The 23,496-nt window shown below is 40.5% G+C and overlaps 1 gene segment (V, D, J or C); it reads left to right on the top strand.

The window, feature by feature from the left end:
- The first annotated feature begins 7 nt into the window (after positions 1 to 7).
- Positions 8 to 22,169, top strand: LOC140487729 (Ig heavy chain C region-like). The segment is given in 7 exon segments: positions 8 to 427; positions 10,668 to 10,973; positions 14,088 to 14,393; positions 16,327 to 16,635; positions 17,090 to 17,419; positions 20,242 to 20,369; positions 20,509 to 22,169. Coding segments are annotated over 7 exon segments (1,407 nt in total).
- Positions 22,170 to 23,496: the final 1,327 nt, after the last annotated feature.

The raw sequence follows: 23,496 nt of genomic DNA, 5'->3' as shown, positions 1-23,496 counted from the left end.
CAATACAAAAACCTATTCAGCCTCCATTGTTTGAAACTAGTCAGTGATTACTTCTACAAACCAACTTAACTTGCAGTGCAGTATTAATTCTGTGGGGTTTAATGCCAGTATCACTATTTAATTTGTAAAAGTGTTGGGTAATTATCGATACACCATTTGGGGATTTTGAGAATCAACTCATGTGTTACTCTGTGAAGTATAAAACAGTATTAAAATTTATCAAGAATGATCAGAATTCACTAGCGCAATTATGTGATGAAGATTTATTGTGACTTTATTTTACCTGTGGTTCTGAAAATTTAAAATGTTGGTAAATTTTTGATTTGTTTAATGCAGAGCTAGTTATTGTGTGACCCAGTCCAGAGAATGTAACACTGTGACTATCTTGATTACTGGGGCCAAGGGACCATGGTGACAGTGACTTCAGGTAAGAAACTTGAACTTTCTTCGTGACTTTTTAAAAACTTTCTATTCATGTGACTAATTTCTGAATTAAATGAAACTCAGATTCTGTGCTGAGTTTGGTTTGGTTCGGATTGATTTTTGTTCAGACTGATTATAGACTTCAGTTAAGGCTCAGCAAATAGCTAAAATGGTGATGATGGCGTCAGTTGCTCCGTGTATCTCTTTTTTTTTGATCAGATGGGCATTCTATGTGGCTGGGTTACTTGAAACACTATTGTCTCTTAAACAGTCAGCTATAAATAATGTTTAATGTCAGTGACACACTGACTGTGAGTTTTATTGTCAACAACAAACGCTAAGAATTCAAAGATGCTTGAGATATTACCAAACATGATTAAAATATGCTAAAATATCATTATTCATTTCTTGAATATATGTTCTTACCATGATTATATTTTCTCATTTATTTTGTTGATGACAAGCAGGTTAGAAACTGTCATAAAATTTTCTTGCGGTGCAATATTGCAATTTGTTGATTAGATTCTGAGTTGTTTTACTTGATTCTGTTGAATTGAGTTGATTGGATTTTGGCTTTGTTTTTACTTGGTTTTGTTGAAGTGTGTTGATTGGTATTTGAAATTGTTTTATTTGATTCTGTTGAAGTGAATTGGTTGGATTCTGATTATGTTTCATTCAAATCTGTTGTTTTGAGTTGATTGGATTCTGATTTTATTTTCCTTGATTCTGTTGAATTGAGTTGATTGAATTCTTATTCAATTTGTGGAATTGATCAGCGTTTTCATGCTTTCTGTAATTGGTGTTTTCTTTCTGGTGAGGAGATTGTCTCTCTGGATTACTGTTCATTCCCAATATTTGTGAAGTTCTATTGTTTTTCATGAATCATTTCTGCATTTGTTCAACTTATATGACACATTTTTCTCTGCTTGATTGAAAACATTACATCCATTTGTAACGGTATGAAAACCAACTTAAGGCAGAAACCCAGAAGTGTGAGAAATGAAAAAAATAAGTTTTTAATGCATTGGATTTTTAAAAAAAGAACTCAGTTCTAATTGTAAACTAACTGAATTTTGTTTTGAGTAGCCTCATTCAAAATAAAATTTGGGACTAAAATCTGAAACTGCAGAATTGAACAGATTATGTAATTGAAACTAATTTAAAATTATAATGCGATAATAATTGTCCATTCAGTAATTTTGTTTTGACCATGAAGTGATTAATCAATATATGCCTTCAACCGCTCTACTGTGTGCTGCACAGGATTGTCATGATCAAGAAGGGTGTGCAGGTTGGAAATAAATTGAACTTTTGCCAGAAACGTTACAGCTTGAAGTGTTAAGTCCCCTCACAAACAAGGTTGCTGTTATGACTTGTTATTTCTATTCAATTTAATCATTAGTTTGCTTGATTCTGAGCAGCTTTGTTAGACTTCAACTTGGTTTTTTTTGTGTGAGGTTACATCATGTTCTTGGTTCTGTTGAAAATGTTTGCAGAGCCAGTTCTGCTGCAAACACACCATGTTGTGATCTGGTGATCGTTCATCTGTTGAGGAAGGACTGTGCTTGGGTAACATTAAATGTGTTATATTTGGGAAACCGTTTCTGGTTTCGACATTGTTTTTGCAATGTTAACACGGTTGGTGACAGTGAACCGCTCCAGGTTCCTCATTCAATGCAATCAGCATGCGAGTTGACATTTCATAAAGCCTATTATTAAGTGAAAGGCAAATCGCAAAGGTTTCAGAAATGAAGGGAAAACAGATACCTTCGGGCGCCATTTTTACTTAAAAGTAATAATTAAGGATTAATCTAATCCATGCTTTCCAATCCAAATTCAGAACTCCACTATCTAGTTCAATCACAAGGTCTGTCTTTAAACAGTTTACAAGTCATAGAGAAATATAAATAGCATTTCAAAAATCTAATGTTCTAATAGTTCTTGCTCTTGACCAAAAATGCCATGACTGCGTTATAATTGATCAAGAAACACATTTCAATTCCGCTGTACACTACATACATATTTTTCTGACTGGAAAAGATCATTGGCAAAGACCATTTGGAAATTCTGCACAATTCTATGAAGAACAGATCAGTTTCACTGCTTTGATCAGTTTCATACATAACTTGAGTTAATTCATTGTTATGTCCCTGATTAAACTGGATTTGCAGAATAAAAATGAAACTAACTGAATTATTTAATCTGCACAGTGCTTTATGTGTTCCCAATCTGTGCATTTTAATTAATTAGTTACATTTTACAAAAAAAATCAACTGAAGAGTCATTCTTTCGGAAACAACTGCTATAGTGAATTATGTGACCAAGGACAAATTTTGAATTAATTAAAATAATTCACTCATGAACTTGCAGGGCAGCATAGTGGCTCAGTGGTTGGCACTGCTGCCTCACAGCGCCAGGATCCCAAATTCGATTCCACCCTCTGGTTACTGCCTGTGTGGAGTTTGCACATTCTCCCTGTGTCTGCGTGGGTTTCCTTAGGGCGCTCTGGTTTCCTCCCACAGTCCAAAAGATGCGCAGGTCAGGTGATTTGTGCAATTTAGCACAGCCATAGTGTTCAGGGATGTCGAGGTTAGAGTGTATTAGTCAGGGGTAAATATAAATTATGGGGAATGGGTCTGGTTGGGCTACTTACTGTTCAGAGGGTCAGTGTGGAATTGTTGGGCCAAATGGCCTGTTTCCATACTGTAGGAACTCTACTCTTAAAACCATGGGAGTACTTGCTGCAAACGCAGAGAATTCATTTTACATCGATGTGTTCAGACGTGTGCAGAGTTCACAAATTTGCAGAAGACATGAACTAGAGGATAACGGAGCACATTGTTTATTCAGACACTGAAAATAGAGTAATATTTATTTTAATTAATATACTTGACCGATTTATTGCAATGTAGCGATCTGAAGGAATCTGCTCACATTTGTTAAGTGTTACAATCGTTTAGATTAGATTTCCTGCAGTATGTCCACACCGAGTCACCGAGTTGGGGTCCACACCCCAACAAGTCCACACCGACCGTCTGAAGAGTAACCCACCCAGACCCATTCCCCTACCCTATATTTACCCCTGACTAATGCACCTAACACTATGGACAATATAGCATGACCAGTTCACCTGACCTGCACATCTTTGGATTGTGGGAGGAAACCCAGACAGACACAGGGGAGATTGTGTAAACTCCACATCGGCAGTCACCCAAGGCTGGAACCGAGCCTGGGTACCTGGATCTGTGAGGCAGCAGTGCCCACATTTACTTAGACATCTGTTAAAGCGGGCAACTCCAGACAGAAGCATGTTTTCAATTCATACCTTTTTAAACATTTTCGTTCATTAAAAGCAGTAAACAAGAAAATGACCTTGCCCTGATTCCTTCAACAGAAATGCTTTCCACACTGAAATGCAGTATTGACTTTATGCAGTGCATGCAAAATCTCCACAGTTCAAGGAACATTTTAAAAATATGTAAAAATAATTTGGAGAATAATCCATTGCCTCCGGATCTGTGCTTTAATTGGTGATATTTCACACCTCAATCATTTTATTAAATACAATGACTTATTAAGTTTATTAACTCAGTGGTTATTTATGTTCATTGTGAACACATTCTCGTTCACATTAATCCACTGGTTAGTTCCTCTGATGAATGTTCAAGTACAGTGAATATATTTGACATGAGGAGTTGAGCAATGTATCCTCTCGGATTAAGTCTGTTGTACAGTTTGTTTCAGTGCTATCTCTGACTAACTTGTCAACGGTCCTGACCATTTGTAAATTGTCCAATTCGGATCCCTGAATCTCAGACAGTTCAATTTCATCTCGCGCTTCAAAACCACTTTTATCAGCCAGAAATACAATATTCGATTAGATGCCTCAGAATTGAGAGCCCTGACTAAGTTGTTCCAATCAGAACAAACGTTTCAGGAACAAAAGGCAGATAGCAAGAGTTTTGAAATTGGTTGTTGGCAACAAGAGATATTTGATTGAGCGAGGCAGATGGAAATATGCTGTATACTTTCTTTGTGCCTCAGTTATGCAGGACATGTTTCGTGGCACAATGTAGAATCAGAATTTTTTTGCATCTTATTATTTGAAAACCTATTATCAGCTTTTCATGTCACTGGCAACGGTCATATTACACTTCAAAACATTTTAATCTTTTTCAGACTAAGTAGACCATCTGGTGCAGCAACATTCACAGGGGAAAGAGGAAGGGAGTTCGAGGTTGGAATCCAGTGACAGTGAATTGATGGCAATGCAATTCCTAGTTTTATTCCTCTGTAGTTCCCATAGAGTTTGAACAATTAGGAGCTGCTGTCAAAGTATTCTTGGATAAATGTTGAAATGTTACTTTAATTGTACAAACATTCTGGAACAATTCCTGGTTGTTGGAAGGTGTTAATAACTAACATGGTTTATGTACTGTCAGAACAGGTGGGCTGTGTTCTCTGTGATAGTGTCAAGCTCATTGTGTTCAGGTCTGTTGTGATGTTGTAGTAGTGTTCCTGATTCTGTGCCAGGTGGCCTGTGTTCACTTACAACCTGTTAGAGAGGTATGTAACACCATCTCTTATCAGGTTACTTCAGTGCAAGAAAGCAGATTGAGATGTTTGGGTGTTTGTTGGAATTCCACTCACAGAGGCCAGTGAAATCTATTCAATCGCTGTCCTGACTTGTGTCTCTTAGATATTAAACAGAATTTTGGCAGTTAGCAGCTTTTTCCAGATCAATATTTGTTCACAAGCGTTTGGGCATCGCTAGATGGTGTTAATGGAGTAAGTGCTCAAAGAAATCCCAGCTTTTGACTTGCTGTTCTAACAATATAATTTATAACTAATCCAGATTGAATCATTTTCGAAGCATATTTGATGAGATGATACTTCGGCTGTTTTTACTTTATATTAAACCAGTGCTGTCGCTGAATTTGATTGTTCAGTACAGTGGGAGTTCTGCTGAATCCAATACTTGCAGCAGATGGTGATAGCTTTTCAGTTGGTCTTCAATTGCTATCTCCGACCATCCAGTCCCTCTGCTAAGAATCCTTTCTCCAGCAGAAGTCAAGCCAACGTAATCACTGTTTATCTCAACAGGTGTGAGCTCTTGTGTCAAAAACATGAAAACAATTTGGTGAAGAGGGGGTCTCTGGGTGCGAAAGGTTAACCTTGCCTTCTCTCCACAGGAGCTGCTAGACCTGCTGAGTTTCTTCAGAAATTTCTGTCTTTTATTTTGGTTTTCTAGCATTTAAAGTTTGTTGTTTCATTGAAAAATGTTCTGTTCGATTAAACACGTTCTTCAGAGAAAAGATGCATTTGAACAAATTGCGAATGTTCAGAGATATTAAATATCAGAGAATCATTGAATTTGAGCACCCTGATCTCGAGCTGTAGTTTCACAAGAAACTATTATGAAGTAACAACCCACTCCAGAGTGCAGTGGCTGCTGTAATTGGGTGGAAGTTATTTTGATCACTCAAATAGAGAATGTCAATGATCTCATTCCAAATACTCAACAGAATTCTTTTTAAAGCATGTGTGAAACAATTAATTTGTTGAAATATTTTAATAAAAAGTGTTCACCGCCAGTGCTAGTTTAATGAATGACACAATGATAGGAAGGTAGGAGCAAGAAGAGGGCACTCAGCCCCTCGAGCTGTTCCACCACTTACTTAGATCATGGAGCATCTGTGAGCTAAATCCGCAGGTCTCCCTTTGGCTAAAACTCTTTAACACCTTTGATTAACAAGCAAAAACTATCCCAGATTTACTGATTCAGTAAACAAAGGGAGACACCATTTCTGAAAGACATTCCTGTGAGTACTGTGAAACAATGAGGCTGGAATTAATTGCTCATGAAAGTAAACTTTAAATCTCTGACTATTTCCAATTGAAACATCCCAATCATCATATTTCATTAAGTTAACACTATACTTCCCTGGAATAAAGAAATATAATGTGTGATTGCCTTGCTAAAAATGAGGGATGCTTGATTCCTACTATATGATTAAGAAATAGCTCTGTTCCTTTAGTGAAAACACAGTCAAATCACACAAAAGGAAACCATGTCATCTTGTGTAGACACGCAAGTGCCTCAAATTATTTACAATTCTTCCAGTGGTTGTTTGAATCTCTAGACCGGTGTGGAAGTGTCAGACTTTTTATATTGCCTTGAGAAACCAGTTGTCATCAGTCTATTTGAATTGCTGAAGTTGGTGTGGTATTTAGCACATTCAGAGCGCTGGTAGGAAGTGAGTCCCATGGCTGTGATTGAGGAAGAGGAAACGGGCAGGGAAATAGTTGAGAGTCAAGTTGAAGTCTGATTTGGAGGAAAGCTTTCAGGAGAAGCATTTACATACATGTGCACCCTTATCCTCAAGGGTCACAATTTTGGAACATGCTGCCGAAGAGACATGACAGCATGCAAAATGGAAGCTGAAGAAGGCACCTTGGCCCCTCTAGAAGGCTATTCCATTCATGGGATCATCATTAATCTTGCTGCTCACCAATCTTCCCAACACTCGATAACATTGAACCTGATTGTTTACTATTCAGCAAAAAAATGGTGAACCTTTGGAATTCTCCACCACAGAAATTGATTGAGGATAAAACATTAAATGATTTCAATAAGGAGATAGATTCCTTCAATCTTTAAAAAAGTGCTACAGATATGTGGGAGAAAGGGAAACAGGCTACAATATTGGTTGAAAGCCATGAAAACATTGAATGGGACATGGTTTGTAGGTTTGTAAGTTTGCATATAATGCCAACATTGGTGGTATAATTGGCAGTGAAAGTTATCTAAACGTACAATGAGATCTTGATCAGCTGGGCCAATGGGCTGAGGAGTGGCAGATGGAGTTTAATTTAAATGAATACGACGTGTTGCTTTTTGAGAAGATAAATCAGGTCACAACTTACAGAGTTAATGGTAGGGCATTGGATAGTGATGTTTAAACACAGGGCCCTGAGGGTCCAGACTCATAGAGTCTTACAGGGTTAATGGTAGGGCACTGGATAGTGATGTTGAACACTGAGGAACCTGAGGGATCAGACTCATAGATTCTTGAAAGCGTTGTCTCAAGTACCTAGTGTGTTGAAGGTGTTTTGCACATGTACCTTCATTGGTCAGAGCACTGAGTGCAGGAGTTAGGGCTTCATGTTGTAACTGTCCAAAACATTGGAATGAACTGCCAGAGGAAGTGGTAAATGCAGAGATAGGTCCAACATTTAGAAGACATTTGAACAGCTAAAGGAACAGGATATGTCTGGATGGATATGGGTCAAAGGCAGGCAAGTGGAATGAGTTTAATTTGGGAACTCTGGTCAGTATGGATGAGCTGGACCAAAGGAACTGTTTCTGTGCTGTACGACTTTATGACTCTCTGACTTTATGTTGGAGTAGGCTCAAAGTTGGAAGGTGGTGAGCAAGTGAGGGGCTAGATTGGGCATGTGGGAGAGTTTGGGCTGGTAGGCTGTGAGGTGTTGGCTGGCTGCTGGGTAAGCTTGCATGCACTCTGTCAGGCAAGGTGGCATCAAGGTAAATGGTAATGGTCACAGGATAATTTGTTTGAATTGTGCTTGGTAGGTGAGGGGTAGTTTGAGCTGAAATGCAGGAGGTCTGTCTTTGCCAGACAGGTTTATAGAGAGGTGGGAAGGATGCCAGGCTGGTTAGTGTAGAGGTGGGCAGAGTGCCAGGATGTTTCAGGGTGGAAGGTCACTGTAATGAAGTGACAGGTGGACGTGTTGTCAAAATGCAAAGCTCGGAGTCTGGCAAAATGGTAGGTTGTAAAGCACAGATGCGAAAGGAGCGAGGATGCAATGTGCACAGGTTGACTTGGGTAAGATGAGAGGTCAGTGATCAAGGGCTGAGGTCATGTCTTGGGTAGTGGGCTTTTGTCAGAGGTTGTGAAAATGATGGTGCCAGGTCCAGTCAGGGCCAGATTCACCATGGGCCAGGTGCAGGGTGGCAGGAATGTAAATGAGTGAAAGGAATTGAGATCATATGTCCTTCTGGAATATAGAATATTGAACATTACAGTGCAATACAGGCCCTTCAGCCCTCAAGGTTGTGCTGACCTGTGGAACTAATCTGAAGCCTATCTGTCCTATACTATTCCATTTTCATCCATATATTTATCCAATGACCTTTAAATGCCCTTAAAGTTGGCGAGTGTACTATTGTTGCAGGCAGTGCGCTCCATGCCCCTACTCCTCTCTGAGTAAAGAAACAACCTCTGACATCTATCATCTATGTCCTCTCCTGCTAGCCATCACTATTCAAGGAAAAAGACTTTCACTGTCCACCCTCTGTTTATCTTTTATGTCTCAATTAAGTCACCTCTCAACCTTCTTCTCTCAAACAAAACAGTCTCAAGACCCTCATCCTTTCCTCATTAAACCTTCCCGCCATACCCAACAACATCCTGGTAAACCTCCTCTGATCTCTTCCAAAGCTTCCACATTCTCTCTATAATGTGGTGACCAGAACAGTGCACAATACTCCCAAGTGCGGCCACACCAGAGTTTTGTACAGCTGCAGCCTAACCTCGTGATTCTGAAACTCAGTCCCTCTATTGATGAAAGCCAACACAAAGTATGCCTTCTAAATAACTCTTATCAAACTGGCTGGCAACTTTTAGGGATCTATGTACATAGACACCGAGATCTCTCTTCTCAGCTATACTACCAATATGGATTGCCTTGGATGTGTTTTGTGTGATCGGGGTTGTGTGTTCCGGGCATGAATGGGTAGGGTTTGTCAATGTGAGTGGAAATTTAGTCTAGACAGAGTAAGTGCAGTGGTTAGTCTGAAAGATGAGGTTTGGTGGTGAACTGTGTGTCAATTTGATAGTCATTAAAGTTAAACATTACCAGTTCATTTCTCAAATCATATTTACGTAAATACTCAGCTGTAACACTCCAAAGCCTCTGAACCTTAATGGTCCTCCATTTTTCAGAGGCCTCCAGAATTCAGATAATTGTAAATTAGATGTTTCAACTTCCAGACAATTGGCATGAGTTCAGCCGTGACAGCCCTCCTCCCAGTCCCAGTGCTCAGCTCCTGTCTGTGCTGCTGCTGCAGTGACCTTCCTCCCAGAGAGAACATTCTGCCTTGCATTGATAAGGGAGGAAGGCTCACTGGACCTGATTTCCAAGTATGGGGACAGCAAACACGAGGGGACACAACTTTAAAGTGAGGGGAGATAGGTATAAGACAGATGTCAGAGGTAGTTTCTTTACTCATTGAGTAGTAAGGGAATGGAATGCTTTGCCTGCAACGGTAGTAGATTCGCCAAGATTAAGTCATCATTGGACAGGCTTGGATGCTGCCTGAACTACTGTGCTCTTCCAGCACCAATAATCCAGAATCGGATTTCCAGCATCTGTCGTCATTGTTTTTACCTAGGCATACAGACGTAGGTGGGATGGGCTTCAGATTAGTATGACAGGGTGGCGCAACATCAAGGGCGGAAGGGCCTGTATTGCACTGTAATGTTCTATGTTCTATGATTCACTCTGATTTCTCTCCGGGGGTACTGCCAGCGGTTGGGTATTTCCAGCAGCACGGTCCCTAGTGGGACAGCACGCTGGTTCCGTGGTTAGCGCTGCTGCCTCACAGTGCTAGGGACTCGGGTTCCATTCCAGCCTCGGGTGACTGTCTGTGTGGAGTTGGCACTTTCTCCCCAGGTCTGTGTGCGTTTCCTCCCACAGTCCAAAGATGTGCAAGCTGGGGGAATTGCAAATGTTGTGTTCAGTGATTGGGAGGTTAGTGCATTAGTCAGGGTTAACTATAGCATAATAGGGTAGGGGATTAGTTCTGGATGGGTTACTTTTCAGAGGGTGGGTGTGGACTTGTTGGGCCAAATGGCCTGTTTGCACACAGTGTAGAATTTTGATGAATCTGCATTTCCTTGGTTTGTATTTTGTGAAACTTCTCTGCTCTTCACAGCAATCCAGTGAAAGTGTCAGTTGGTGAGATCTTCAAAGTTACTGGGGTGGGATCAGGATGTTCTTCTTCCTAAATTATATGGCAATGGTCAAGGTCGAGGGCATGTTTCTAAAGAAGAAACCAATGATCGTGATCAGCAACTGGTAGGAAACAAAAATAAACTCCCGTTATGCTGTAGACTCAGTGGGAGCAGACTGGCAAACGTTTACAGCTGAGGATACATTTGAGTAACTGATAAGGTCAAATGAACAGAAACTAACTTGCTCAATTGGTCATTCTATTGTAGAGACACCACCTCCCCCCACGCTTTATGGCCTGGTCTCCTCCTGTCAGGAGCACGACACTGGTTCTGCGACCTTTGGTTGTTTGGCGATGGACTATTCCCCTGACGTCACCAAGGTAACCTGGAAGAAAGGTGGGGAGTTAATCACGACTGGATTTAAGACTTACCCATCAGTGAGAAACAAGAAGGGAACCTACACCCTGAGCAGCCAGTTAACCCTGCCCAGGTCAGCGGCAGATTGCCCCAGCAAAATCTACTGTGAGGTTCAACACAGCGGGTCACACAAGAGCAAAGAAATGCCATGTCCAGGTACGTGTTGTGGGAACTGAGATAAACAGAGCATCTGGGATTAATATGAAGAAGGCATTATTTATAACCGTTTTCACAGAATCACCTTATACAGCACAGGAACAAGGCCCTTTGATCCATCCAGTTCACGCCTATCAATAACAGCCACCTAACTATTCCAGTCTCATGTGCCAGCAGCTGATCCATTGCCTTGTGTGACTTGCCCTTGCAAGGATGCATCGCAATACTTCATACCTATTATGAGGGGCTCAGTCTCTACATGACTTATAGGTGCTGAGCTCCAGGCTAACACCACCCTCTGTTTGATTTTGTTTTCCCCTGAGATCCACTTGGAAGCTCCTGGCCTTACCTTCACCCTGTGCCACTGAGGCATTGATCTCTCCATCAAGGGGAAAGGTTTCATCCAGTTTACCCTGTCTATGCCTAAAATAATTCTAGACATTATGATAATCTTCTCCCTAATTCTCCTCTGCTCCAGGGAAAACCCCTGTCTATCTAAACTAGTTTCATAACTAAAACCCTCCAACCCAGGCAAGATCCTGGCAAATCTCATCAATACTGCCTTCAGTGTAATCACATTCCTTCGATAACATGCATACAACGCTTCAGTATGGCCTAACCAGTGTTCTCTTAAGTTCCAGTATCATCTCCCTACTCTTCATTGTCAATGTCTCGGCTCATAAAAGAAAATATCCTCTCACCTTCTTAGCCTCTTTATCCAGACGACACAGTATAATAGGGGATCGGTGGGTACATGCACCAAAGATCCTCAGTCCTTTCCAGGGTTCCACGATTCAAAACGTCATACCTCACAGATTCTTCTGCTGAATTACATCACCTTACATTTATGCAGAATAATTTCCATTTGCAACTTCTCTTCACATACAACCAACCCTTTTATATCCTCCTGCAATCTAAAGCCATTATGCTCATGACTTACCAACATGACAGTTTTCGTTTCATCTGTGAATTCACTGGTTAATCCTCCTAAATTTGAGTCTTAATCATTAGTATGTAAGAGAAATAACAAGGAAATCAAACCAATCCCTACAGAGCACCAGGAGACATAGATTTCCAGTCACGCAGACACCCGATGACTATTATCCCCTGCTCCCACCACTCAGCCAGTTCTAGATCCAATCTGTCAAATTAACTCCGATCCCATTGGCTCTGATTATTTCTATCATCTGGACATTGAGTTATCTCTCTGAAAACTTCTATCAAATTCTTACACATGACTTCCTCTCAATAAAACCGTGCTGAAAATTGTTGATTTATCTTCCAAATGAAGACTAATTTCACTTCTCAATAGTTTCCCTACCACTGAGATGAGCTTGACAGATCTGTGTTTTCATTATTTATACTTTCCTTCATCCTGCATGACAGTGCAACGTTGGCTGATCTACACTCACTTGGCACAAGTGCTGTGGCCAGACTGGAATTCTAAATTATTTTCAGCGACCCAACTATTTCATCCTTTGCATCGCTCAACAGCTCGGTATACATTTCATCTGCCCTGGAAATATAACCACTTTTCATTCAGCAAGACAACGCAGAACATCACGTCATGTGTCCTAATTTCTGAAAACTACATCACAACACCCCTCCATGTTTTCTGTCCCCACATTGTCCCTCTTACTACTGAACACTGGCACAACACGTTCGTTTTGACCACAACCTAATCCTCCGGCTCCACTCCAATAATACACTTAATGAGCATTACTGTTTCCCGAATAATTCTTTTATTATGAATGAGCGTGTAACTTTTAAAAATATTTTCCTTTATTTTGACTGCTATTATTTTCTCATGGTCCCTTTTGCTCTTCTAATTCCTCTGTCTTTCAAACTCCCCCTTGCACGTTCTGTACTCCATACTAATTGCTATTGTTTTGAGATTTCAGTATCGACCAGAAGCCTCCCTTGTTTCTCTTTATCTCCCCCTCCTTGCCCTTTGGTGTCCAGAGCCCACTGCATTCTTGGTCCCACTCAGTGGCTTCCTGGGAAATGTCCTCCCTGTGATTTTCTTATCTCTCTCTTAAATGTGTCACACTGCTCTGACTCAGATTTACCAATAAGTGTCAGCTTCTCGTCCACTCTGGTCAAGTCATTACCTGATCTTACTAAAATTGTCCTTCCCCTTTTCAGAACTTTGGGCCAATTTCTATTCCTTTACAGTACAATCTGAAATCCAACTGATTGACGATCACTGTCTGCACAGTGCTCCACCATTGAGGTTTTACCCACTGGGTCGACTTCATTCCCTAAAGTTAAGTCCAGATTCACCCCTCTCTTGCAAGGTCTGGATTAAAATTCTCAATATTAAACACATACTTTGTTAAAATATTCTCCTGGGGGCATTTTCAGAATTCTGCTCCCTCTAAATTTTTGACAAAATGAATATCCAAGCCTAAGCTGAGGAAGTTCAAAACCTCTTTTCTCACTCCCCGATTTAATTTACATTTCTCTGAAATTTGCCCATGTATCTGCACTTGCTCTTTTGGACCGATAGTAAGGTCTATCGTGCTCTCCCAGTAGTTATGTTTGCTGTATTTTGGTTTTGAAGTACTGTCCATTTGCCTTTGTTCGAGGAGGTATCCATGGTTTCATTTCTCTTTACAGCCTAAAATACTCTTGTCAGAATTGCGACAGAAGCAACATTCTGCACTGCACACCCCCAGCCCTCATCCTTTTCCATCTTTGCCTGTCTCGCCTGAAGGCACTAAATCCTGGAATGTTGAATAGCCCACTCCTGCCTGACTCTCAATATGTCTCCGTGATAGCAACCGCATCGTTTCCTCATTTATGCCGGTAATTCGTCTGCCTTGTTCATCAGACTCTGTCATTAAAACGAATACCATCCAACATTGCTATCTCCCTTTTGATGTTACCGGGCTATAGTTTCTATGCCTCCTTGACTCCCTTGCTGTGCCCTATAATTTTAGCCTTTCACATTGTCCTGCTGATCTTTCTGTGTGGATCCCAGCTTCTCCAGCACTCTGCACAATTATGATTCTTGTATCCATTAACCACAAGAAACCTTGATATATGAGAACTGATTGTATTTGTTCTGAAATTCGTCAGATAATTTATGCGATGTGTTTCCTAATGATCTAGGTATTCTCCCACCAACTCTTCTCCTAACCGTGAGCTCCAGTGAAGAAATCACAAGCAGCAAGTTTGCAACCGTCGTCTGTTCAATCATCGATTTCCATCCGAAGTCAATCTCCGTGAGTTGGTTGAAAAATGGCCGACCCTTGGATTCTGGCTTCTTCACGTCTCCCGTGTGTGAGGCAAACGGGAACTTCTCGGTGATGAGTCGGCTGATGGTCCCTTATGGTGAATGGTTCAACAGCGCAGTCTATACCTGCCAGGTCACTCATGGAGAGAACATTCAAAGTAAAAACATCACCGCACTCCAGGGTAAGAGACACACACTGAGAGAGCTACAAATTATTCTAAACTCTGATGTGAATCAAACACGCTCATTTATCAGGCGTAGTAAACAGTACGGTACAGCTTCTCGTTTCCCAACATGCCACGTATCGCATTTCAATTTGAGTGTTACATTAGCATCGCTCATGACTCAACATTTTGGCAAGTCAGAAAAGCATGTTTCCTCTCTGTTGAAGATAGATATATAGACTGTGAGCTTTGTTAAATAGTTTATTGCCTGACCATGCTAGGAGAGGCGTTCAGAGGGCCGCTTCAAGGGTAAGCTTGGGGGTGGAGGGGGGATATTGGAGAGATATCTGATTGAAACATAGAAAATACTGAGAGACTGAGGTCGGGTGAACGTGGAATAGATGTTTTGACTGGTAGGCCAGACTAGGACCCAAGGGCACAATCTCAGGGTCAAAGGGGCACCGTTTAGAACTGAGATGTGGGGAGAAATGTCTTCAGCCAGAGGGTGATGAGGCTGTGGAACTTGTTGCTGCAGAGGGCTGTGGAGGCCAGGCCATTGTGTGTATTCAAGACAGAGATAGATCGGCTCTTGTTTAGAGAAGACAGTAGAATGGCTGTAGCCCGAAACATCGATTTTCCTGCTTGTCGGATGCTGCCTGACCTGCTGTGCTTTTCCAGCATCATTCTGATCTAAACTCTAGATTGGCCGTACAGCCTTATTCTGATCTTCTATCTTATGATGTTGTGGTCTCAAAAAGATGTGGTTAAAATATGCAGTGACCCTTACTTGAAAATAAATCAAAATGCGTTCAATGTTTCATTCCCTGCTCAGGAATGACCTGTTGGCCTTGGACATTGTACGACATCGATTTTTATCTGGTACTGAGCTCTTTAACTTCATTTATGGGATCAGACCCCAGACCAAGTGGGTATCACATCAACTGGGATAAACGTGATCTCAATGAGCTTCTTTAAGATGCTCTCTCTAATTAGTGGATGAGGCAGGAGAATAAATTCTGGTAAGAACGGTCCAATAGGGATGAATGAACTAGGAACTCGAGACAGGCTGATTTAGCCTGTTTGGGGTAGTCATGTTTACACAGTGAGTAGTGGATGTCTATAAAATTAGTGCACATTTCCATCGCGTTTGTAGATTTAAGATGCTTTTGTTTGTTTTTTTCTCCCCTGCTCTATGAAGAAATTAAAAAACGCACCTTGGTAAATAAAGTGAAAGTACAGACCAGTTATGAACAAACTGAATGGAGGGAAAGTCTTAAGGAGATGGGTGTCCTTCTCGATATCCAATACTGTACTCAATGTCTTGTTTTCCGATCTACTCCAAACACAGCTCACGAGGAACAATGACATAAATTAGAGAATGACATCACACCAATAACACAAAGTATTTTTGATCACATTAAATATAATGAACAGAATTTCCATGGCTGTTCACCGCTCCTGTAACACTTTAGAACTCTGCAAAGAGAATAATTATTATTTATTATAATTTGTCTAAAATGTAGGATGTGATTTGGCAGTCAGCATGACCAGCAGCATTTGCACCTAAGGGTTATGAACATGGAAATGAACTCATTATATTGAGATTACTCTTGTCACAAGTATCAATAGATGGTGTTAAGTGAGAGACAGACTCTGAAAGAAAGGTAATTCCATGGGTTACATGATGGTATCTTCGATTATTTTATTTTTTTTCAGGTTTCACTTGTTCCAAAGCCAGTGTTCTTTAGGAGTAATTACACAGGGTATGTTATAGGTAATCACAAATGCTTTCACAAATCAAAATACATCAACAACAGTAAGCATCGTTTCAGCAATAGTTGGAGTTGCCATTTTGAAGGTGGTGTCTTCACCCTGTGAAGAAGTAATCTGAAGATTGACTGTTTGTATCATAAAGGGGCATTTTTCATTAACTTTGATTTTTGTTTCATAGAAGATACCGAGTGCCACCCTAACACCGTTAAAATCCTCCCACCGCCAGTAGAACAAGTCTTACTGGAGGCGACGGTGACGTTAACCTGCGTTGTGTCCAATTTTCCTTCTGGAGTCAACGTGACCTGGAAACAAGAAAAGAAGCCTCTGAAAACAGAGATTGCTGACCAGCCTGGACAGAATCCCGACAGCGTGATCAGCAAATTAGACATTTCTACTGAAGCCTGGCTGAGTGGCGTTACTTTTGAATGTGTGGTGTACCATCAGAATCTACCGACTCCGCTGAGAGACTCCATCCACAAGGAGAAAGGTGAGCAGTGAGATTAAAACACAAAGGATCCCATGTGTAATCCAGATCCAGTTACATCAATGGCAGGCTTTGATTGGTAATGAACAAACACCATTGGGAGTATTAATGATGCATCTGAAGGCAGGATAGCTAGGTAGCTGATTAAGAAAAAGATCGACCAAAGGATATTGTATTCTGATTCAGTCAGATAAAGTGGGAAGAAGCCTGGGTTGTGACGTCACCATCAGCAATGACAGTTGGACAGAATGTCCTTGTTGTGGGCTGGAAACATGGAGACAACTTTCACATTAAACTCGACCTTTTTTACTGGACAGAACGTCTACCATTCTGCTCCTTTAGTAAACGGAAGTGAATAAATCCCAAATTAAACATGGCATATTTTAATATTTAGTGAAATTGTGATATTGGTTCAGCATTTTTTGGTTGATTTATATTTGTCTCAAATATTTTGCAGTGATTAATCCACTGGAGCCATCAGTGTCGGTCCTCCTGCCACCAACAGAAGAAATCTCCGCTCAGAAGTTTCTCTCCCTCACCTGTTTAGTGAGAGGTTTCTCCCCCCGAGAGATCTTCGTCAAGTGGACAAACAATGACAAGCCGGTGAATCCCAGTAACTACAAGAACACCGAGGTGATGGCGGAGAGTGACAACATCTCCTTCTTCATGTACAGCCTGTTATCCATTACAGCGGAGGAGTGGGCCAGCGGTGCTTCTTACTCCTGTGTGGTGGGACATGAAGCGATTCCACTGAAGATCATCAACAGAACAGTCGATAAATCCAGCGGTAAACCAAGTTTTGTAAACATTTCGCTTGCACTGATGGACACTGTTAATTCATGTCAATAAAAATCTCAAAGTTGCATTTAATAATTCAACAGAAGTAATAGAAGTGGTTTTTTTTCCTCCAGCTGTGAGTTAAATACTGAATTAATTGTTTCCCACCCTGACTTCCATTCCATCTGTGTAGTTAAAGTGGATTATTAACAGGTCTAGGACAAGTGTCTTGTGCAGTTAATGTTCTCTGCTCAGATACACCCTGGGTTAGAGACAGAGTAAAGCTCACTCATTGCAGGATTCCGCCAAATACCGTATCCATCCTAAATCCCTCTGTGACAAAATCTGACAATGTCCATTTTATGTCAAGGGTAGAGCACGAATTTTGAACTTGGTGTTCTTGATTCCCCCGATTGGACACTCTTACAAAATTCATGTCGGTTTTAAACTGCCACATTGCACCAATTGGAAATGTAAATTTAAGACACATAAAAATTAAATTTGATTGGAACATACCAATCGTAAATAGTGCAGAACAGTTTGAATGTAACCTTTGTTTCTGGGGAACTGCCAGGGATCTTGCACCAGCGCATGAGTTGACAGAATGTATCTTCACTTTCACACCAAAGAGAATCAACAGATAAGTTGTCGTGAAGCAGAGGGGAGGGGAACGATGAATGGTCTGTCCTCTTGCTCCCTGTGAAGAGTTTTCATGGAAGATGTCCTCTGTAATGTAACCCAGTTACTAACAGGAACAGTCAGCGTCTTGCTTACTGTCCAAAGATTTAACATTTCCATGCAAAATAATACCTTTGAAGCATGTTGGACATGCTTGGCTCTGTTAACAAATGATTAACATTGATTCCCATAATCCAAAACTGGTGTTTGCATCGTCCCAGTTTGAATTCCATAGGTTTGTCTCAGTTTTCTGGAGCACATGGGATCAATTCTGGTATTCGAATACCTGATATCATTTTGTTTCACATACAGAACACAAGTCGACATTTTCTAATAAATATATTCAGAAATGTTATCTCTGGGGCAGTGGGGATTTGAACTCAAGACTTTTCTCTCAGAGACAGAAATTCTATCACTGCAACAGAAGTGTTGCTCATAAAACACTTATCTCTCCATGACAATGGGAAATGTTTCCTACAACACCAAGGTCAGATCTAATTATGGACAATCCATTAAAATTAGAACAATAAATTAGAATAATAAAAATTGCAGTCTGGTATAAGAACAGATACAGAGAGATGATCACAAATACACTCGTAATGACACATATACGAGCTCTCACCTAAAGACACATATTTATGTGCACACTCAAATGTGCATATAGATAAGATGTCACACATGCATACTCACACAGAGCCACACATGCAAGTGGCACTTGAACACTCTCTAAGCTCATACAAAAATTCACATACACCGAATGAAAATCATTTGCACAAATGAACAGGGGTACTCACACATAACCATGAGAAACATAGACACACGGTAACACACAAATACATTTACATTCATACAGCACAATGCGTACAGACATACACACATGAACACAGATACAAATTCCAAAAAATGTCCTCCCACTTGTCAACTCACACAGGCACATAAGTGCACAGAGATAAATATTAATATCATAATTTTCCCATTTTCAGAATCACAAACATACAATGACAGAGGCAGCTTAATTAGTTATTTTTAAACCACATTGATCAGCATGGATACAATATCACACGTACACACAAATTCAGAGTCTCACATGCAGACACAGAAATGCATAGATCAACAAATAGAGGGGTGTTTATTAAATAAGGATAATGGGCACAAGCATCAGCAAGCATCCACAAACAGTAACACAAACAAGCTTCTCAGGAGATGGTTTGGGAAAGATTGTCACACAAGCAAACATCATCATATAAAGATAAACATCCATCAAAACAGAACATTGCATGCTAACATTTAGTAAGCATAAACATGAAAATAACCTAATGTAGGTAGGATCTGAAACAGACACATAACCACACATTTTAGATAGCACTAATGAAAAGTGAACACTCACAAAGAAATTACAAGATAAGCATAGGCAGCAACGAAGTGGCATATTAGCGTGATGATGCTGACACAATGTGAAAAGACCAAAATTTAGGTACACAAACACATGAGCACACCAGCAGTAAAGGAACAGGAATGTGTTTATTCACGCACAGACTCCAACATGGGCAAGAGTGAAGTAAGAGACTCTCATAACCACATACACAAACATTGAAGGAAAACCAAACACACCAAGCAGTAGATCAAATAAATTAAGGGACACATGTACAAACACTTCTTCCTAAATGTACAGATCCTACAAACAAAAATATGAAGCAATGTCCTGACTGTGATGTCACTTATATTCATGATTTGCCAAGCAATTGGTCACCAATACATAAAGATGAGAACCACATTTGAACTTTTATTCAGTGATGGCCACAATTTTCAACTAAAGTGCTGTCACAGCCTATATTTAAAATATAATGATTCAATTAAAATAATCATTAGTTATCAGCATTCTTCAATAATAATATCCTTAAATAATAGATTGAAAGAAAAATAATTTAAAACATTCTGACATGGACAATGAAGAAAGAACATGTGCAGTTAGTATTTGTATTTTCTTGCTGAGAGTCAATAATGCACTAATAGATACAGATAAGAGTCACACTTGAGAAATACCTGACAGCTTTATGAAGATGTAATGGTCTCTAATTACATGACTTGGATGCAGATACATCGATCTGGATCAATAAACAATCTAAATGCGTTCTCTCGGCTTTATATTCATAGATTCAATAGATCGCACTTGGATTGAAGACTATGAGGATGATAACAGCAACATCTGGACAACTGCTTCCACATTCATCACCTTGTTCGTCCTGAGTATTTTCTACAGCGCTGCCGTCACTCTGGTGAAGGTGAGAATAATCACATCTTTCTCACGCCAAGCAGCCCAATATGTTTTGTGAAATCTCTAAGTGTGCCATTGAATAAACATTAAGTCTGAAAGTCCCTGATCATAAATATCAGCGTCATTGCTTTATCTCTCTTTTCCAGGTTAAGTGAATGAATTGTGGACCCCCTTGATTTTCCTGATCTGCTTATCAAGGTCTCTGAATTCCCAATCTACAATCTGTCCTGTTGCTCACTCTAACAGTGAGATTACTTCAGTTTATCAGCGTGTAACTGAGACAATTATTGATGGATTTTCCTTTTTACTTTGATATCTTTGAGATGGTTGTGGTTGGAAGAATTTGCAGCTTCCCAGTTGTTTGAAGCCAATTTGTTTTGCTTTTATTAGTTCCTTACTCAGAATGGTTACCTACCCTTTCTGATGAGCCTTAGTACTACCATTCTTGTGACTGTTACTGATGTAACCCTTTCTGATGAGCCTTAGTACTCCCTTTCTTGTGACTGTTACTGATGTAACCCTTTCTGATGGGCCTTTGTATTCCCTTTCTTGTGACTGTTACTGATGTAACCCTTCCTTATGAGCCTTTGTACTCCCTTTCTTGTCACTGTTACTGATGTAACCCTTCCTGATGAGCCTTTGTACTCCCTTTCTTGTGACTGTTACTGATGTAACCCTTTCTGATGGGCCTTTGTATTCCCTTTCTTGTGACTGTTACTGATGTAACCCTTCCTGATGAGCCTTTGTATTCCCTTTCTTGTGACTGTTACTGATGTAACCCTTTCTGATGAGCCTTAGTACTCCCTTTCTTGTGACTGTTACTGATGTAACCCTTTCTGATGAGCCTTTGTATTCCCTTTCTTGTGACTGTTACTGATGTAACCCTTTCTGATGAGCCTTAGTACTCCCTTTCTTGTGACTGTTACTGATGTAACCCTTTCTGATGAGCCTTTGTACTCCCTTTCTTGTGACTGTTACTGATGTAATCCTTTCTGATGAGCCTTAGTACTCCCTTTCTTCTGACTGTTGCTGATGTAACCCTTTCTGATGAGCCTTTGTATTCCCTTTCTTGTGACTGTTGCTGATGTAACCCTTTCTGATGAGCCTTTGTACTCCCTTTCTTGTGACTGTTACTGATGTAACCCTTCCCGATGAGCCTTTGTATTCCCTTTCTTGTGACTGTTACTGATGTAACCCTTTCTGATGAGCCTTAGTACTCCCTTTCTTGTGACTGTTACTGATGTAACCCTTCCTTATGAGCCTTAGTACTCCCTTTCTTGTGACTGTTACTGATGTAACCCTTTCTGATGAGCCTTAGTACTCCCTTTCTTGTGACTGTTACTGATGTAACCCTTCCTGATGAGCCTTTGTATTCCCTTTCTTGTGACTGTTACTGATGTAACCCTTCCTGATGAGCCTTTGTATTCCCTTTCTTGTGACTGTTACTGATGTAACCCTTTCTGATGAGCCTTAGTACTCCCTTTCTTGTGACTGTTACTGATGTACTCCTTTCTGATGAGCCTTTGTATTCCCTTTCTTGTGACTGTTACTGATGTAACCCTTTCTGATGAGCCTTTGTATTCCCTTTCTTGTGACTGTTACTGATGTAACCCTTTCTGATGAGCCTTTGTATTCCCTTTCTTGTGACTGTTACTGATGTACAGAAAATTCCCAGCTCACAGCGCATGTGTTCTCATCTCAATGTGGCATCCAGCCATTATATTCACTTCTGTTCGCTTTTACATCAACTTTTTGGATAAAAATGCTTTCTGAAATTGTTAATAAATCTCGAATGAATATGCACTAATCTTGAGTTTACTTAATTTTTTCTTCAAGGCCAGTCAGTAATAATACATTTTCCCACATCCTACTCCTTTCCCAGCCAAATGCTTTCACTTGTTCTGTTTGGTTGTGTTTCATCCAGTCATTTAGTTTAATGCTGTGCTACCATGCAGCCCACTAATGTCAATACATCTATCACACGATATGCCTGATGGAACACTCCAGAGGCAGAATGATTAGTGAACATTTCCTCTTATGCACAAAGGGTCACGACCTCGGGTCATCTAATGATACAAATGAGGAGCTTTGCTCCACCAGAAGCCTATAAAAGGCAGGCAAAGGAGTTTGAAACTTTACTCTACACTGTCTAAACTAAAAGTGCTTCCAATGTGGGGAAAGCCTGGGTTAGTAATGCAGAAATCGCCACCTAAAGCGCCCAACGAAACATTCATCAGCCAAAAATGTCATCGTTCAGTCAGGTATTCAGACAAAACACGTGCACAATCCAAGGGCGGATTCTCAGGACTGGCGTTTTTCTCACACCTAAATCTCATGGAGCACAATTCCTGGGGTCTATTTGACACACCACACCTGTCAAATCCCAGGGAATGAGACTGAGATCTATCTGAGACAGGGATATTACTGAACAGCAACCCTCCCAAATAATAAATCAGAGGTCGATGTTGATCAGGCAGAGCTCATGAGTACTTGAAATATTCAGCCATTGGGATCTATGTGACGCAAGACTGAATTGAGAACCAATCAGAGCAACTGTTCACAGAGTCTGGAAACTATCAGCAGAGGAGAACATTCTCCATTTCTCAGAGTTGGTGAGGTGTATCATCCCGGGAATAGTGTTGTGAATCAGTCACGCACTCAATCTCATAACTTCGCATCTTTTCAAAAACGTGGCACCAGAAACAAGATGCAACATTCCAGGTGAGACAAGAGACTGTTTTATTTGAGTTTAATATAATTGCTTTGTGTTTGTTCTCTACAGCGTTATTGATGAAGTTGGGATTATTTGCTCTTCTGTCCATGTGTCATTGTACATTCCCTGATTTGTGCACATACACACGGGGGATCCTCTGCTCCTTCACCCCTTTGGGTTTACTCCCTTACTATTGTATGTTCCTCTGAGTTCATCACAAAACAAAGAAGCACGTCACACCTCCCTGAGACTGAGATCTATCTGACACACCGATATTAATGAATAACAATCCTCATAAATGATAAATCGCAGGTTGATTTCGATCAGGGAAGGCAGAGATGAGAAGTTTTGGAAACCCTGCTGCTTTCCATGTCCTGTCCCACAACCCTCTGTCAAACTTGATGCTCTTAGCTGTTCTTCC

The sequence above is a fragment of the Chiloscyllium punctatum genome, chromosome 17 (genome assembly GCF_047496795.1).
Source record: "Chiloscyllium punctatum isolate Juve2018m chromosome 17, sChiPun1.3, whole genome shotgun sequence".
In the NCBI taxonomy this organism is placed as follows: Eukaryota; Metazoa; Chordata; class Chondrichthyes; order Orectolobiformes; family Hemiscylliidae; genus Chiloscyllium; species Chiloscyllium punctatum.
Note: the sequence above shows the minus strand (reverse complement) of the source record. Positions and strands in the feature narration are given on the sequence as shown.